This window comes from Adiantum capillus-veneris, chromosome 11, assembly GCF_014529385.1.
Source record: "Adiantum capillus-veneris isolate H3 chromosome 11, ASM1452938v2, whole genome shotgun sequence".
Taxonomy (NCBI): domain Eukaryota; kingdom Viridiplantae; phylum Streptophyta; class Polypodiopsida; order Polypodiales; family Pteridaceae; genus Adiantum; species Adiantum capillus-veneris.
In genome coordinates this window covers 92,145,179-92,164,137 of record NC_140941.1, presented here as the reverse complement: position 1 = coordinate 92,164,137, position 18,959 = coordinate 92,145,179, and the positions used below count along the sequence as shown (strand labels likewise).

The 18,959-nt window shown below is 44.7% G+C and overlaps 1 protein-coding gene and 1 pseudogene across 1 annotated transcript; both read left to right on the top strand.

Annotated features, from left to right (window-relative positions):
• The first annotated feature begins 272 nt into the window (after positions 1–272).
• LOC147447651 (uncharacterized) lies at positions 273–1,758 on the top strand (annotated as a pseudogene).
• An 11,171-nt stretch (positions 1,759–12,929) lies between these two features.
• Positions 12,930–15,142, top strand: LOC147447650 (delta(24)-sterol reductase-like). Its single transcript, XM_086523382.1, has 4 exons — positions 12,930–13,808; positions 13,910–14,196; positions 14,286–14,448; positions 14,536–15,142. Exons 1-4 carry the CDS (start codon positions 12,942–12,944, stop codon positions 15,004–15,006), a joined length of 1,788 nt encoding a protein of 595 aa, XP_086379508.1. The 5' UTR covers positions 12,930–12,941; the 3' UTR covers positions 15,007–15,142.
• The last annotated feature ends 3,817 nt before the right edge of the window (positions 15,143–18,959 follow it).

The window sequence follows — 18,959 nt, the reverse complement described above, 5'->3', positions numbered from 1 at the left end:
AGCGTCTTAAAAAGCAAGGGGTTAAGCGAAGACTTCCGGGTTTGGCACTTGCACAACTAGTAGAGCGTGGATGTTCACCTAAGACTGGCAGTACTCCAACACTTGCCACCTCTTGGTGCGAACTCTACCTGCGATATTTGCGCCATCTCAGGCTTGGCATCCCGTGCCATGAAAGTGTCCATGACTGTTGCAGCAGATTCAACGCCAATATTTTCCTCTTTAGAAGCGTGCACAATGCACCTTGAGTGCATCTTGATCGTATCGATAAAAGAATGGCTCTATTTCTCTATAAGCCAGCATGCTCGTCACTGCCGAGAGTTGTAGAACTTGAAGGTAGGGAATTCAAGGGCACGCCAAGGTAGGATTCTGGCTAAAGGCCTGCACTGGGTTCTTGCCACAGAGAAACTCGCCACACACACACACACACACACACACACACACATACACACACAGGGAGAGATGGCGAGAGAGAGAGAGAGAGAGAGAGAGAGAGAGAGAGAGAGAGGACTATGGTGCAGGTACTGCTCAAATAGGGAGTCCACTGGCAACACTGTAATCTGGGAAGCTTCTCTTGCAAGAATACTATCTTCATTGCAGTAAAACACAACCGAACTCTCTTGGTTCTTTGGAAAAGAGATGCCATGATGCAGTTCTACATCAAATATTGACGTTAGCTTTTTTTGCAGGTGCGAGTATAAAGGAACTTTTACTTGTGACATTGAATAACTCTTATCAGGAACAGAGCAAAGGCTTCAGAGACATCAACACGGACATCCCACACCTCTCTATTGTCCTCCCATTTCAGGGAGAGTATTATTCGTGGATGTTCATCAACACTTGCAGGCCATAGGAACTCCGGCCCAGAGCATTGGGGAAACGCTTGCCGATGACTTCGTGCCCTCCACACAATTGCCCAATGAAGTGTATGTGCCTACTGAAGGGTCCTTGCCTGCTATCTCGGTGGAGCCTATATCCGATGCGCATTCCAAGAAAGGTCGCAAGGGTGGACAAAAGACGAAAGACAAAGCAACTTCCAAGCCCAAAAAGACTCCTAGAGCTAGATTTCATTTGGGATCTACGTGCCCAGGTGGTTCTCTTGGAGTGCAAAAAGTAATATGATGACAAACGTTGCTCAATAGACGTGTATCAAAAGATTAAAACCACTAAGGAGCAATGGATTGATATTGTGGCGTTGTGCTCATCACGAGGTCTAGTGGTCAATTGGCAGCAAGCCTATGAAAAGTACAAGCGTCTACATGCATCTTATCGAGAAATCAGTGATTGGGAGAGGAACACGCCTTCTTGGAAAGACTCCTATTGGACGATGACCCCTGCAGAACGAGTCACCCAAGGAAAATTTTCCTATTGCAACTTTCTTGTAGAGCTGTATGAACTCGTGGATCGACTTTTTGGTATGGACAAAGAAGTCAACCCTTCTACAACTGTTGTGGACACTAGCAACGGTAAGTGTGTTATGCTGTAAGATTAACATTGTTCGAACACCTACTCCATCTCTAAACACTCATCCAATGCGACCGCATTGAAACAAGAATACCATGTCGTAGCTCCATCAGCAACCCTAATGTGGTCGATCCAACAACGGATGTTGCATCATTCGACAAGACGCCAACAGGTGGTGGTGTGGAAAAAAAGACCAGGAAAAGGACACACACCTTCGATGTTGGCCTCACGGAGGCTACGAAGGAACTCATGCGAGGGTGGGAGATTGCGGAGGAAGGGAAGAAACAAAGACATTAGGTCACAATGGATGCACAATATTCATAGCTTGAGGAGTTCGTCAATATCGAACGACAGAAGCTGGAGATCAGTCTACTCTTCGCAAATGCAGTACATGGTATGGCATTCGCCCTCAGGAAGACGGCATACAAACTATAGAAGGTATGTGTTCAAGTCTTTCTATATATAGTTCTAGAAAAAGCAACCAGTATACTTGCGAAAAAACATTCATTTTCCTTGTTGTGGTTTAGTAAATTAGAATAGACTGTTAGGTGCTGGTAGATTAGAGAATGGTTATTGGCAAAACTTATTTTCATGTTTTGGTTTGGTATCTTTGAATAGACCGTTAGGTGCTAGTAGATTAGAGAACGGTTGTTGTAAACATTCATTAGGAAAGAAATGGACTCATTTTTGGGGCCTTTTAGCTCTAGTGAGAGAATGCCCCTTAGCTAATAGGAGGAAGGCTAACGTTATGTAGAAAAGCCTTTTTTCTCATTTTTGAAAATGTCCATGAGAATTATTTTGGTGAAATTGTCATCGTCACCAAAAAAGTAAGGTGCTTGATAGTGACATCTTGCACAAGCGTCGAGCACCTTTTTATGACCCGATGTTGCTATCTCGCACAAGCATTAATCACCTTTTTGTGAGGTACTCACAATTCAAATTCGAACGGGTCGTACTTGATAGCGATTGATAGATCCTATTTAAAACTATGAAGAGGTCAGAACCAAGCGAACAGAGGCTCATGAGGGGTCTATTGGGCCTTTGCTCGCTTGGTACTGACCTCAGGAGACCCTAGCCTAGACTTAAAAAGGTTGTATCTTGAGCTAGAGACATCGAATTTTAGTGTTTAAAAGTGCTATCCTAAGGTCTTTTGACGTTCTCGATGCATCCATGGTGTTCTTTTTGTATTTTGAAAACATCGTTTTTGTGTTTTCTCTCATCTCACATCACATCACTCATGAAGATTCGTGGACATGGATTTTTGTGCACACTTAAGTTGGGCACTCGAAAAGCATTTTGTACGAGCATGCATTTAAGTACTCGAGCAAACTTTTATGTATGTACTATGAGAAATAGAATTCCAAAAAACTACTTTTGTATTTTTTAGGATTACCTCTCTCTATGCCGAGTTGGCATTTCTTACAGGGCCCAAAATTGAGTGCAACTTTCTCCTAATGGATCAAACTTGACCATACAGTTAACAAACAAAATCCAGTATGACCATAGCATGGTTATTATCAATCACCCACAAAAACTTAGTTATTCATTCCTTGCATGTCCAAATACTCAAGCAAGTCATCTCTAATACTCATAGCCTCAAGACAATTCTCACCTACAACCCCATCATGAGCATGTGGATTGAAGCTTTTGTATGTCAAGGATCTAATGGTTCCCTTCAAAATTTGCCATGTACACATTAGGCGTGAAAAGGCACTCTCAATGACTATACTAGTTGAAGATTGCATGAAATTGTAGTTGCGATGACGTTGGCTGACCAATTCTGGACGTTGAAAGGGTATCATGAGCCATGGCAACAACACATCCTCCATCACCAACAATATATTCTGGGAACGACATTTCTTGGAAATCGAAGGATGTGCCCTTCCAGCGGTCTCCTCCTTGGCAAAGCCTATACATCCCTGAGTTGCACAAAACCCTCTTGTCATTACATGACCCTGGCCATCCTACATTCACATCCAGGAAGCGCATGTTGGAGTCCACTATACCCTACAAAATCATGATGTAGTTTCCGTAGCGGTCGCCCCAAGGTTCACTTTCTCATTCCTAGGCAAGTCCATATTGATGTGGTTGCAATCTATGGCTCCATAAAAATTGGGCATTCCCCTCTACGCTCAAAAGCCATCATCCTTTACGTCTCGCATCTTAGACTCTCTAGTTGGCCGTTTGATAAGATGTCCACCCTTGTGGACTAGGGAGCACCCAAACTCGTGGATGAAGACGGTGACAATAGACCTTCCACAACCGAAAGCATTTTCCACGTGGTAGTGCGTGTTTCTAGAGGGAAGTACCATAATAGAAATTGCCACCTTCTTCTCCACAGTGAATACCCTACCTGGCAAGTTACGAAATCTGGTGGGTATATCTCTCTGCTGCACATCTTCGCAAATGAGGTCAGTCAAGCTTGTGAAGAGGTCGACGGGCAGCTTGAAAATCTCTCTCCACCGCTCTTCATCTACACGAGCGTAGAACACACACTACAAAAAAATAAGGTGTCATCGACGCTGATATCGACGCGGCGCGTCGCTATACACGTCGCTGTGAAACCAGTCGCTATTTGCGACGCGTATAGCGACACAGATTGCCATGTATATAGCAACGCAGATTGCCACGCACATAGCGACGACCATAACAGAAATTTTTTTTCTTGGGCAGAGGGCAGGTAGCCTAGCCTGTGCCCAGTTAAAAGATGGACACAGCCACAGCCAGACATCCTGCCCTCTGCCCAAGAAAGCGAGCAGCACCAAAATATCAACCATGCTCCCGCGCGCAGAAATTTCGACAGAGTTCCCTTTGTTTTTACATAAACTTTTTTTTAAAAAAACCATATCATGTATACGCCTCCTACATGCTATCCATGTAGGATCTCACATGAGATTTAAGGCCAATGAAAGACAACCGTACCAACTGAAAAGCATAACCATAACTTAAAACCATAACCGGCTATAACCACTTTGATCAAAACCATAATGCAGATAACCATAACCATAAACAAAATTAACAATAACCATAAGCATAACCAGAAAGAGAAACAATAACTGTCTATACAATGACAATGACAATAATCACAACCATAAGGGAAACAATAACTGTCTGAACACTAACTGTTTGTACAAAAAAGAGACACAGAAGCGTGTCTGTGTCTCACAAAGCATATATATAAAATCTGGTCCACTAATGACTAGGTGTCGCAACCTGCATATAGGACAACTCACAAAATTAGTATTGATATTACTTCACATATACTGACTTAATTAAATCAACTTACACATATTAACGTCTCACCTCAAGCGATCAGCGAGACTGTAAGGCCTCCCAGTCTACAGGCTCTCCTGAAGCTTCAAGATCATTCAGTACTTCATAGATACCTCTGCGATATCCATCTGACTCCTCCTTGCGTGTCGGAGCTCGATGCATCGCAAGATTCTGCGTTTATACAAAAATCAAAGTAATAAGAATACATGATTCATCGCGTTTTAAAAAAAGCCATAGTTAAGATTGGATTAGAAACTCACAAACTCATAGCGAAAGGTGTCGAAGCCTCCGCTGCCAAGATGAGATGTCCCCCTAGTCATCTGTCATACCTGCGCGGCCTCACGCTGCTGTCTGAACCGCGTGGCCGCTGTTCGCTCATCCTCCCTGATCTGCAGCCACGTCTCGTGTGGGATGCCCGAAGGCTTCGGCGAGCCGGTCCTGAAAGCCTTCCGAGCTGCATCTCGTCGATGTTTCAAGGTGTCCCGTGCAACACCCTTGATCCACCGCACCGGAACAACGGAAGAACCCGGAGCAGGCTGGTACTCTCTCAGGATGGTCTCCACTATGTAAGTGACTTTTTCCTTTTCTTGCTGATCCCAAGACGTCAATATGCAGGTCGAAAACTGCAGCTCCACGAGCTGGCGAATCCGCTGTCGCATCTCAGTCCCGACTCTATCCATGTCAACAGAACCATCTCCCCGTACAGTATAGAGCTTGGAGGCACTAGGATCATGTGCCCCCCAAGGTGTCCAAGGTGTGCCAAGAGGTGTGTCGAGAGGTGCGCCTGGGTAGGACGAGGGTCGTGAGCGAGGAGGGGTCGAAGCATCTGTGGACCCTCCTCCACAGCAACCACCACCTCCACCTGATGATCGCTGAGATCGGCGAGTGCGCCTAGCTGCAGAGATGAGGACGTACCCGCCTCTGCCCCACCCCTAGGTGTCGAAGCGGCCGTGATGGGAGAAGAAGGCGTCGTACCCATAGGCGTCGCGAACCCCGTAGGCGTCCCCCCCCAGGCGTCGGACCCTCGGGTGTGAAGCCCGGAGGCGTAGTACCCGTGCCTCTGGATACCCAGTACTGAGAAGCCTCTGCCATCTGAGCAAGCGCCATCCGTGTAACGAAGCCCATGAATGCATCTGCACTCATGGAAGCGGGATCTGGAATCTCGTCTGCCATACTAAAGTCCTGCACAGAGAAAGTAAAATAAAGCGTCAGAACACAATTGTTTAAATTAACTTTAAGCTTAACTTTAAATCAAAGTCTTCACACAAACACTTACAGGCCTAGGCCTCGACGAGTGAGGCATCGTCGATAAGATCTTGCACCGTATCATCGTCTATCTCTAATTGCAAACATAACTCTGTCCCAACTCGTTCTGGCAGATTGTCTTCATCCATTGCATCTTCATCTACAAGTGTCAATTCTGGCTCGTCTGTGTCATCCCTCGTATATCTGTCAGCTTCCTCTGCCATACCTTCGTCCATCTCATCTAATGTCACAGTAGTATGGACGTCATCTGACTAACTTTCCTCCAGGAGATCTTGCCCTTCAAATACTTGTTTATTTCTTGGAGCAACCTGAACCACAAACCACCATTGTCGCTCTCGAGGGTCCGGTACAAAGACCACTTGCTCGCAATGTTCGGGGAGAGCAAATGTGTCACTCGCATCTGTCCAAATCTTTGTAGAATCTATTTGCACAAGTTTGCTTCCATCTCTGCGTACCGTTGCATTGCGACCAGAAGTAATCACCTTGAACCACTTCACATCCAACAAAAACATCTCAAACTGCCTGAAGCTTACTTTCAGGATATCTGACACCAGACCACAGTATAGTGCTCTCATTCGTGTCTCTAGCACTGGCCCTGCTCTTTTGCATGAAACTAACCATTACCCCACTGTCAAACGTGTTTCTTCTGCTGTCAATTTGTTGTGTTTTGAAATGCTTTCCATGCGACCACAGTGCCATGTATGTATGATACTTCTAGTCACATCCAATAGCCAGCTCTTCCTCTTCTAGAGATATGGGTTCTCCGATCTGTTGAGCTGCTCTCACTATCTTGTCCAACCATGCCATTGTAGGGAATTCAGGTAGAGGAATGAGATAGTCTGGCAAGGGTAAGCCTCTAGTCGTTCGACTTCGTCTGAAATCCTGTCGCTCTAGATTGCATCTCTCTGCCTCTTCTTCGTACCTTTCAAGCCATTTTTGCATCGGCGCTGAATTTAGTATACAGAACTTCATGATCTTTTCTCGCATGGCCAGGTTCATTTTCTTCGGCACCCCTTGTCCTTGCGGCTCCTCTCCCACCAGTCGTGCATCCTCCTCATCGCTCCACAGTCGAGGCATTTCTGGGTCAGAAACGGATAGAAATTCGGTCGTCAATACAAGAGACTCTTGCGCCAGCCATCCTTCTGCCATGCTCCCCTCTGGACGCGCTTTTTGGCGAACAAAACCCTTAAGTGTTTTCATGAACCGCTCTAGAAAGAACATCCAACGGCTGTGGACTGTATCTGCCACTGCAACCTCATCTACTACATGGACGAGCAAGTGCATTTGGATAGTTAGGCAGCTCATGGGTAGATACTTCTCAATCATGCAAACTGCCTCAATGGAGTTAGCCCTTGCCACTGCAATAGATTCCTCCCGTATCTCCTTGGAAGAGATCCACCGCACTAGCTCTGAAATCTTGTATATGCAGGTCCGCACTTCCTCCGTTAAACACCCCTTGATCGCAATTGGAAGAATGAATTGCAAGAACTTATGCCAGTCGTGCGATTTCAACCCTGACAGTTGATCGTCACGGGTGAATGCTGTCTTGAGACATCGCATATATCCTGTTGGCGTCTTGAACTCTGAAATCACCCTTTTCACTTGTCGCTCTTCGTTTTTTAGCAATACCCATGGCGCTCTTGGAAGTTTTGTCTGACCAGCTGCATTGGTGAAAGGCCACATCTCTGGCATCTTTCCAACCGACTGCAAATCATCTCGTGAAGCTCGATTGTCTTTCATTCCCATGATTGTCTTCCAGAGGAGCTCTCCCACATTCTTGAATATATGCATTGGATCCAGAAAATGGTTAATTAGTAGATCACCCCAGTACGGCAACGTATGGAGAATGGACAAACGTTTCATTCCTGGAACAGGTTGCCCCTCATGTTGCTCCCATCGGCGACGCCACTCTTGTACATGCATAGGACGACATTCGACGCGACCAAGCTGGCCTTCGCGCAAGTGATGGCCATTTGGAAGATAACGGTGGTGGCCTTGATAAATTGTCTTTCGAAGAGAGGTAGAATAGCGCACATCCAAAGACTGCCCGCAAATTGGACATGCATTGTATCCCGAAGTTGTTAGTCCTGCATATATCAAAGCATGAATCAGGCCAAGGCAAAGGGCTTGCGATCGAATAGCGAGAATTTATTGCGAAAAAGAATGCAATCATTTGGACATGCATGAATCTTGTTGTAGTCCAAGCCAACTGAGGTCAGAAGTTGCTTTGCGTCTGGCCTGGAGGGGGGCATTTCATTGCCAACCGGGAGAAGTTGCTCCTGCAATAACCTGTTCAAGCCACATTAAATTAAAAAGCTCTCCGAGCATATCACCGTTGCAATCGAAAAATCTCTTTTGTAAATTACGTACCTAAACAAAGCAGTGACGCTTGCATCTGACCACCCGTACACTGACTGAAGATTCAAAAACGCCAGACAAGTACGAAGCACAGATATTTTGGCGCCTTCATAGATTGGTTGACGTGCCAACTTCCTCAACATGTCTTCAGGAGATAGGCGCACGGCTTCTGGTGCTGCTTCGTTCACGTTCTCCTCGCTTGTCTGGAAGAAGGCATCTAGCATCTCCTCCATGCCGTCGTCTTCTGTCTGTAAGCCCTTTTCTGCTTCCATCCGTGGCTCTATATTGGTCGGACCTTCACGCATAATCTTTTTTCTCTCTCTCTTAAATGTAGGTGCTATGTCGCGGAAATCAATGCCTGTTCCTTAGGAGTCGTATCGCAGATTCTGTACGGTTTCTCTAGCAAACTCTCCGTACTTGTGCACATGCTCATTACATATCCTACGCTTGCGCAGGATTTGATACTTGCAGAGCGTGCACGAGCATGCAATCTTTTCCTCCATGTTAGTTGATGACGTTGCCATCTACAATGATTATGAATGTTGTTTTAATATATATATATATATATATACTCCTCACAATGTAAACTACCTCGCATTCTCTAGTCTTGCCCAATCTCCGTACACCTCGGTCCAGGGGTGTACGAAGATCAGGACCACCGGGTCAAAATCTCGTCTTTATTGGTCAAATCCTATATGGGTAGACACATACGTACGTGCACTCCCAGGTGTACATGGCAATGCATGTAGCAGGCAAAACCCCTTTGCCTCTTTTAGTTCCATAGTTTCTTCTCTGTCTACGTACCCTATCTCTCGTTCTTTCTCTCTCGGTCTCGCTATCTCTCGTTCTCTCTCTCTCTCTCTCTCTCTCTCTCTCGATCTCGATCTCGCTATCTCTCTTTCTCTCTCTATTTCCCTATTTTCCTATCTCTCTCTAGTTGTCTATTAATTTTCCTATTTCTCTGCCATAACTCGTGGAGCTCCATTTCCCTATCTCTCTCTCTCTCTCTCTCTCTCTCTCTCTCTATATATATATATATATATATATATATATAACTCTCTTTCTCTATCTCTCTATTTCCTATCTCTCTCTCTCTCTCTTTCTCTCTCTCTCTCTCTCTCTCTCTCTCTCTCTCTCTCTCTCTACTTACCTCTCTCTCTCCCTCTCTCTCGCTCTCTACTTCCCTATCTCTCTAATGATCGAACGAGCGACTGATCTAGGGAGATCTAGACGCCCACGACTGCGGAGGACTACACAACATCGACAAAGGCTGCATCAGAGGATCTAGCTAGGTCACTTTGGCTCGACATGCACAACGCCCGATCATAGTACTGACCATGGAGGAGATCTACCTATCCCAACTAGCTCGTTTAGCTGTTTAGTCTACACCCAGCAGTTTAGGATTCCATAATATTTTATTTTGTCATCTTCTTACTCTGACTTTGTATCAGATCCATCACATTGTAACTTTCTTGTCTCATAGGTCACTTTGGCCTTTCGAAGACGTTAATATAACATTTCATTTCATTTCTCTCTTTATTTTTTTTCTTTAATTTTAATTTCCTAAGCATACATTAATTCTCTCTCTCTCTCTCGATCTCTTTGATTACCTACACACACACACACACACACACACACACACACACACATTCTCTCTCTCTCTCTCTCTCTCTCTCTCTCTCTCTCTCTCTCTCTCTCTCTCTCTCTTTCCTACACACACACACACACACCGCTCTCTCTCTCTCTCTCTCTCTCTCTATTTCCTACACACACACACACACATACACACCTCTCTCTCTCTCTCTCTCTCTCTCTCTCTCTCTCTCTCTCTCTCTTTCCTCTACACACACACACACACACACCGCTCTCTCTCTCTCTCTCTCTCTCTCTCTCTCTCTCTCTCTCTCTCTTCTACACACACACACACACACACACCGTTCTCTCTCTCTCTCTCTCTCTCTCTCTCTCTCTCTTTCCTACACACACACACACACGATGTAGAGAGAGAGAGAGAGAGAGAGAGAGAGAGAGAGAGAGAGAGAGAACGGTGTGTGTGTGTGTGTGTGTAGAAGAGAGAGAGAGAGAGAGAGAGAGAGAGAGAGAGAGAGAGAGAGGGGTTGGGGAGGGTGGAGATGGACATAATACCTGCGCAGCAGGTTTCGGCCAAGACTCGAGCAGGCGAAAATGGTCCCTGCGCGCGGGTTTCGCTTTTTCCCCCCAATTTTTTTGCGTCGCTATATGCGTGGCAAATAAAGGCCTTTCCACGCGTATATCGACGCACATTGCGACGTGTATAGCGACGCGTATGTCGACGTCCGCTAATGTCGTCGATATACGCGTGGAAAAGCATGGCCGTCGATATATACGCGTCGATATCTTCATTTAGTGTTGTAGTGACAAAATGGTTCCACCAATCGATTGACATTAAGTGTGGCTTTATATACCATCGACAAAGCACGTCATTGAATGAACCTTGATACCTAGGGGTGCGTTGCACGGAGCCTGTTCCCCAAAGAAGAGGCAGATATGGGGCAATGTATTCCTCAAACTCCATCTCCTCCTCCTCCTCCTCAATTGAGTGTGCAAAGGCTCCCACTCCTGAAGCAAGGTACACATCAAAGAATTTAGTGATGGAATTGTTGCTCTCAATTGCTGTCTAAGATCCATGCCTCCGAGACCTGCAAAACATGACAATTCATGTTTTGAAATGAATAAGAGTAGTTTAAACTGTTGACATGTGTTTTTTGTGTTTAGGAGATGCCGAAATCATTTCAAAGACCTCAGCAATCCCCTATAGGAATGGACCACAATGTACTGTTCCATTTAGCAGGGCCATATTTTTGTTTCCAAAGCTCGATATGTGAAGAGACATTTAAAACCGGATTTACGTAGCATTTGGAGCAAGCTTCTCAAGTAAACTTTTTTATTTGTAAAACATGATATGTTTTTCTTTTGTTTGTTCAACGACACGTCCTTCAATATGCATAATGATGCTATGCATGGGTCTTATTTTGATTGTTCGCTGGTATGTCCTTTAATTTTTGATATGATGCTTTTCATGGTTTTGTTTGCAGTGGGTTGCGCGGGGGGGGGGGGGGGGGGGGGGGGGGGGGGGGGGGGGGGGGGGGGGGGGGGGTTAGGCGGGTTACTAGAGTCACTGCAAAGTGGAACAGATACCCGATTGACCTTTCCCCAAAGAGAGCATGGCATATCCACTCTAGTGCAAACAAAGTCGGTAAGGGGTTCAAGTCCCCTAATCTCTCATGCAGGTCGTCGTGTGGTGTTGAAAGTCCATAATTGTGATTGTAGAATGATTGTTCCTTACGAAGCGCAGATACATGCATTTGGGTAAGGTTAAAGAACTGCTCATGAGATGATCTTTGTGTGTGTTAATGTGTGTGTTGTGTATGTGGGCGCACTTGAGCACATAAAGGTATGGCATGTGGGCAAGCAAACATCATCCAAAGTCAATATATTACTGATGCATGCAGCTGACAGTTGTTGTTATTTTATTTGTGTTTAGATGAGCAGAGAAGCAAGGTGAGCACATTCCATAGCACCATTCACTTGGTGTCATCTCCTATCGTGTGGTCATTAGTGCTGATTGTAATGGCAGGGCGTCCGCACAATGTTCTGTACCCCAATGCACACTACAACTTATTTGAAGTGAAGTGCTGGGACCGGAGAAGCAACATTCATTCTGCACAGAAAGAGTGGGAAGATCAGCATATGTGTATTTTGGTATCCTGATATCAGAGCACGCAAAAACTTACACATACTAGGAGACGACGAGTCAACCTTATCTTTTGTTTCCAACAATCTTGAAATACGGTTGTGTCTTCTATGAAGAACTTGTACGTGGACATCTGCCTGCCTTGAAGGTGGGGTGATTGATTAAGCTTGTGGCTTTGTGAAGGGAAAGTTGTATGAGGTCGACTAGCGTGGTTGGAAGAGCGTTTTCTATAAGGTTTGCGGCGGCAGGATGAGAGATCGGTAGAACACATATGCAAGAGAGTGGTACAGTCTTAGCTTCACGTTCGTTGCATTTGAAGGAGTGTAGGAGCTGCAGGTGATGGGTTGATAGAGCCGTAGTGTGGCCGTTGGGTTGCAATTTTTCTTTCAAACCCAACCAGTCGATAGGTCAAAGTTTTAAAGTTTTTATTCGCAAACTTGGCCTTGGGTATGCACCAAGGACTAGTGGGGGTAGAGTTAAAACTCCCCTATTTGTTTGGGAACCCCACTAGCCCATGGTGGGACCGAGCTCTTATGCTTGTTGAGGAGAAGAAGATTGTTTTAACGTAGTAGGAAACTATCCCAAGAGACGTTTAAAGATCTATCCGACGAGGAGAGAAGCTAACCAATTATTTAAAATTTGCCCCTTTTTGTAGCTGGACTACACGTTATCATCTCTCTACAATTTTAGTAGTTTCAATTTAAGTGTTTTTACTTCCACGCCTTTGGCGAGACTAAAAATTAAAACGGATTTGAAGAATAATATCACTAGAACTACAAATACAAAGCGGGACGGGTGGCTCACTAGCGGCTGGCCTTTAAATGGCCCACGATGTGGTTCATTTTCACGTATGAACAGACAGAACATGGTCACCTGCGAAGAGCCACTACTGACTGCACAGCCCAAGCTGCGCAGAAAGAAAGTGGTGGACTACCTGGTGAAGCTGAGATGGATACCGGTGCTCTTTGTGGTTCTGCCTCTATCCTGTCTTTTGGACATGGTTATCTACTTGAAGCAGCAATGGTCTTCCAGCATGAAGAGCTACAGGCGACGGCAGAGGGAGCATGATCACAATTTGGTAAAGGTGATTAAGCGTGTGAGGCAAAGACACCCCAGCAGGGATGGGTTGTTGTGCACCTCCCGCAAGCCATGGGAGACAATGGGCACGCGCAACATGGACTACAAGCGCGCCCGCCGCTTCGAAGTGGATCTATCTGCCTTCAACAATGTGCTGGACATCGACCCTGACCGCATGATTGCGCGCGTGGAGCCGCTCGTCACCATGGGGCAGATCACCCGCGTCACCATTCCCCTCAACCTCTCTCTTGCTGTAGTGCCCGAGCTCGACGACCTTACCGTCGGAGGCCTCATCAACGGCTTCGGCATCGAGGGTAGCTCACACATCTACGGCCTCTTCTCTGATACCGTCGTCTCCTATGAGCTGGTCTTGGCCGATGGCAAGCTGGTAAGGGCGACCGCAGACAACGAGTATGCGGACCTGTTCTATGCGATTCCATGGTCGCAGGGGACTTTGGGGTTGCTGGTAGCAGCCGAAATCAAGCTCATTCATGTGAAGGAGTACATGAGGGTGAGGTATGCGCCCGTGCGAGGTACACTGCGCGAGCTGGCAGAAGCATACATGTCGTCGTTCACAATGGGGTCCGGGATGAACGGAGACGTCAAGGTGCAGTCGGACGAGATCAATCGAGAAGAAGAGGTAATCAAATTTTTAATTACTACTGCTAATAATATTATTATTATTGTCATGAATACATTCGGATTTTCGAAAGGTCCTCACGGCTGGAATTGTTTGTGTAGCTGCTGGCGGTGCCGGAATTTGTTGAGACGTTGATATACAGCCCCACGGAGGCGGTGTGCATGACAGGGAGGTATGCATCAGCGGAGGAGGTGAAGCGTAAGGGCAATTGCGTGAACAGGCAGGGGTTGTGGTTCAAGCGCTGGTTTTATCAGCATGCACAGACAGCCCTGAAGAGGGGGGAGTTTGTGGAGTACATACCCACACGGGACTACTACCACCGTCATACCAAATCTTTCTTTTGGGAGGGCAAGCTCATTTTACCCTTTGCAGACCAGCTCTGGTTCAGGTCGGTTAATGGTGCTAGCTGTTTTCTCTTTTCAGAGCGACTACGTAGATCAAGTGTTGAAATTCTTGACCTGCATTACAATATCGCAGGTGGTTGTTAGGCTGGCTGATGCCACCGAAGATTCCCTTCCTCAAGATCACAGAGGCGCCAGCCATCCGCAATTATTACCACGAGAACCACGTTCTGCAAGACCTTCTTGTCCCACTCTACAAGGTCCCTGCCGCGCTTGAGTTCCTCCACAAGGAGGTTGAGGTTAGTAGTACTCGACTCTTCTTGCTAATTTTCTCTGCCCCCTCCCCTGATCCTTACAATTGATTTGTGTTATTCAATGTCGAGTAGATTTACCCAATATGGCTCTGCCCACACAAGATTTGTAAGTTCCCTTTCAAAACCATGCTGCACCCAGAACCAGGCTACGAGCAGCACGTGAGGAGGGGGGACACGCCGCTAGCTCAGATGTACACGGACATTGGCCTATACTCAACACCAAGAGCAATCTTAAGCGGCAAGGAGTTCGATGGAATCAGGGCATGTAAGCGGATGGAGAAATGGCTAATAGAGAACAATGGATACCAAGCGTTGTACACAGTCACCGAGCTATGTGAGGCGGATTTTTGGCGCATGTTCGATGGGACTTTGTATTCTGAATGTCGCCGAAAGTATAAGGCTCTGGGAACATTCATGAGTGTCTATTACAAATCAAAGAAGGGGAGCAAGACAGAGAAGGACGTCCAAGAAGAGGAACTGAAGGTCATTGATACGCCCATGGCGCATGGCGCATCGAAGCACATGAGTGATGCTAATTGTTGATTGTTGTCTCTCCTTTCTATTTCCGTTTACCTTATCGCCTGGAAGCCATTATAGGTACTTTGTTACTAAGAATAATTTGTTCGTTGAACTGTACACAGTTCACTGTTGAAATATGGATGACAACGCACTTCACCTCTTTGTGGTTCAAATGTATATCTATCTACAATCTCATCCCTTGAGCTTGTGGTTGTCCCTGGTTTTTGTGGTCAAAAGCCCGTACAATTCATCAATCGCTCTACACTTTCTCTTGAGTTTTCAGTCAAACAACATGATGTGTGATTGATACGTACTATAAGGCCTGTTCACACACACAAACACACAACGTAAATTGTGCGCATTTCAAGCCACATGGACACGTACAGTAAGTGATTTGCATCGATGGCTATGAATGAAAACAATTCGAGAGGGTTGACAAACATGGTCAGGGTTTTGTTTATGTTTGTAGAGAGCGTCGCTAGGTCCTTCTCAAAGAGCTCAAGTTGGCTATTACTTGTGTTCACGAAGAAAGCGACATTGTCAAGGTCGTAAGGCTTCGCCAACCCTTTGGGTGATGGCACTCCTATCAGACTTGCTAATACATGGAATGTTAATGCGACACAATGGTTAGGATATTTCTCCGAGGTAACTTGATCCTAACCATCCTAGCTGTTGCAATGTCACCAAGCCCCCATATTGGGGGGCATCGGCCTACTGTCATTCTTCTTCATGGTCACGCTGTTCAGGATCAAGCATAGAATGAGTAGGGGCATGAGGGTCTTCACAAGGATGTAGAGAATAAAGTGAAGGCGATAATTATGGAATTATACTAGGGTATGAAGATTTTGATAGTTGGTTCAAGCAACCTTCTGAGAGAAGGTGCATTAAGAAAATTCGGAGGTCATTTGGAGGGCTTTCTAAGGAAATGTATTTTTCGCACTCTAGAAAATATGGCGAAAATTGAGGTGGGTTTGTCATGGTAAAAATTCAAAAAGTGTACTTTAAGTAGATTTTTAAAAGTAGATTACATTCGTCCATAATGATTGAGGGATAATCTTCTTATTAGTTGTATTGAATGAACTTCGTCAACATCGAGGCAATGAGGCTAACATGGAGGGACGAAGCCGCAGCCGTCTATTCACTTTTCATTAACTCTGCACCTTTGGATAATGACGCACTCCTCAAATGGCACAAATGTTACGCAGAAACGAGTCAAATATCACTTTCACATTGATTTGGATAATGAGTATCAACCATAGATTAAGCGGAGTAAAGCAAACACACATATATCTCTCGCTCAGGGAGCTAAACACATAGATGTCTGGAGGAGAGGCTCTCTTTATCTTAAGAATCCAATGATTGTCAACGAGAGCTAGCTCAGTTGGTAGAGCAAGAGCCCCTTGTGTCAAAGGTCTTGGGTTCAAACCCCCTTGACAGCTCGTATGACATGTACCCCTTGGGGGTTGTTCCCCTAGTCCAAATGATGGATTGGCCACCCTAACCCGGTTGGGATGACTCACCTTAAGAGTCGGATTGTCTCCACCTATGGGGGTTGGGTGTGTGTGTTGTAATTTCAAAGTTCTACTCTCAAAAAAAAAAATTAAAAAAAATCCAACGATTCATGCGTCTCTAGCATTTGTCAATCCTACAAGCTTATTGACCTTTGCTGGTGATGAAGGAAACGGCCTTTTGGGTTATATTAAATCTTTTACAAGGCAAGTTGAAACTTATAAGGGCATTTTCCAAGCTCAACAATGTGATATTGTTCGTCTTTCACATTTGCATTCTACAGATTAGGTTACCATTTTGCAACACAAAACAGAGGTACATGAACTGAAAGGAAAGGTACGAAGTTGTCAAATGAAGAACACCATCTTGGGTGGTCGTATCCGAAAGAAGAAATTGCGCAATCTTGAAACATTGCAGGTTGTATTCGGAGGTCTCAAGAAAAGAATCCGAGCACTAAGGTGATGCTTCTTGGTTGACTAAATAGTCTTAGTTAAGTAATTTTTTTTGTTTTTTTAGTTATGCATTATTTTCATGTGCTTAAATAGTGTTAGTTAAGTAAATTTTTTGTTCTTATGCATTGTCTTCATGTAGAGATTCAATCTATCATGACAAGGAAAACATTGACCTCAAAGCCAATATAGTAAAGAGATTGAAGCCACTTATAAGTAGAAGCCTTGTAGCAGATACAATACATGACAAGAAGTTTAAGGTCCTACAGTGAAATGTAGTGGACCGCTTTATTGATACAATACATGACAAGAAGTTTAAGGTCCTATAGTGAAATGTAGTGGACTGCTTTATTTCAGAGAACTCAGTGCCCGCAAAAGAGATACACAGCACACTTGATTCACTTGGTGTAAGCAAAAGAGGATATTCGGCTATACAAAAATCTGTCTCATCCATCTTTGTTAAGAAGGGAATAAAATCTAAACTTTTACCATCAGCCTCAAGTGTTTTCTCATCCATCTTTGTTAAGAAGGGAATAAAATCCAAACTTTTACCATCAGTCTCAAGTGTTTGGAAAGAGAGACTTTAACTTAAACGACTCACAGGGAGAATATCTTGGACAACCGTTTCGTATTAAAGCAACTTACAGTGGCCATGGAGCAAACATAGCATATGATGAGTTCAATAATATTTTTATGGACCTGCAGATGTTGCAGAAGAGAATGGTGGAGTTTTACAACATCACATTTGAAGAGTCACGAGGGGTATTACATTTTGTGTTGAAACTGGATGAGTGTGAGCTTGTTAAAGACAAGAAGCTAGAGCGTGTTACTATTACTTTAATGAATAGAGCCCTCTCAAAGTGTCCCACTGATGATCCTTTGTATTTTAGTGTTCAATCAGAATCTAAGATATGGTGGCTTGGTGCTTTTGAGATAAGCGAGATTCTCAACTGAGCTCAAATGTTCACATCTACTTAAGTCTCATTTTATTTTGTGTTGCAGGTAAAGAAAGAAGATCATGAGATTCTATATTGGATGTTCCATCAAACTAATGTTCCGGAGGTGATTGATCGACAGACTAACCAGGGAGAGGTACTACGTCTAGATGGAAGGGGAGACTTTCAAGTTCAGAGGTATCTTGCAGGTGACCTCAAAACATTAAAGTGCATGTATAATTGTGGAATGGGTGCAATGGCAAAGTCGTCATGCTTGTTCTACATGGAGTCTGCAAAGGTCATGGACCGAAAGTGGTGGAGAAAAGCTCCAGCACGTCACATTGAGGACCCTACTTTTCGACCGGTTTTGAAAATACCACTTGTGAATGTCCACATCTGTACAATGCATGCCCTTTGTAGAATTGTGGAGAAATTGGTCTACTTATATATCGGGTTTGCTTGGAAAATCAAAAACTCAGTAGAGCGACAGGTGGCCTGCAGTGCTTAGAATTGGTACTATTGGATATGGGGCTTTATGGTGGCAATGTGAAAATCTAGCGGGATGAAAAGAGATCATTTGCTGAGAAGGATGTCCCATGCAAACCATCCATCGGTGGGGTGAAGGCACGGAGGTTTTTATCTAAACCCCAAGGAATACGAGATCTAAAGCTAACAAAACATGGAAAAATATATAACACATCTTATGTTAGCAAGGTAGAGTATCAGAGCTGGAAAAAGCTACATATTGTAGTCAAAGATCAAGAACCAACTACTCGTAACGCGAAGGCTGAGGTTTGGCGATCGATAGACGTGCTGTTTTTGATGTGCGACAAAGATGACTGGTCACAAGGTGATATGAACAAGTTCAAGGAGAATCTCAATCTTCTCAAGAAATCATTTAAGACAGCATGGACAAACATCCAGATTAATCACTGCATGGTATTGTTGTGTATTTGATTCTCTTTTATGTGTAATTATGTGAGTGTAAAACATTCTAAGTAATCTATTTTCATATCCAACGCATCATTTTCAATTTACCATATTTTATACAAAAGTATGGGAACCCGGCCATATGGAATACCCA

Bases quoted from the DNA above. Each gene is read 5' to 3' on its own strand.
- LOC147447650 (XM_086523382.1), top strand. From the start codon at position 12,942: ATGAACAGACAGAACATGGTCACCTGCGAAGAGCCACTACTGACTGCA. The intron at 13,809-13,909 runs GTAATCAAATTT...TTGTTTGTGTAG, and splicing joins AGATCAATCGAGAAGAAGAG to CTGCTGGCGGTGCCGGAATT. The intron at 14,197-14,285 runs GTCGGTTAATGG...ACAATATCGCAG, and splicing joins GCAGACCAGCTCTGGTTCAG to GTGGTTGTTAGGCTGGCTGA.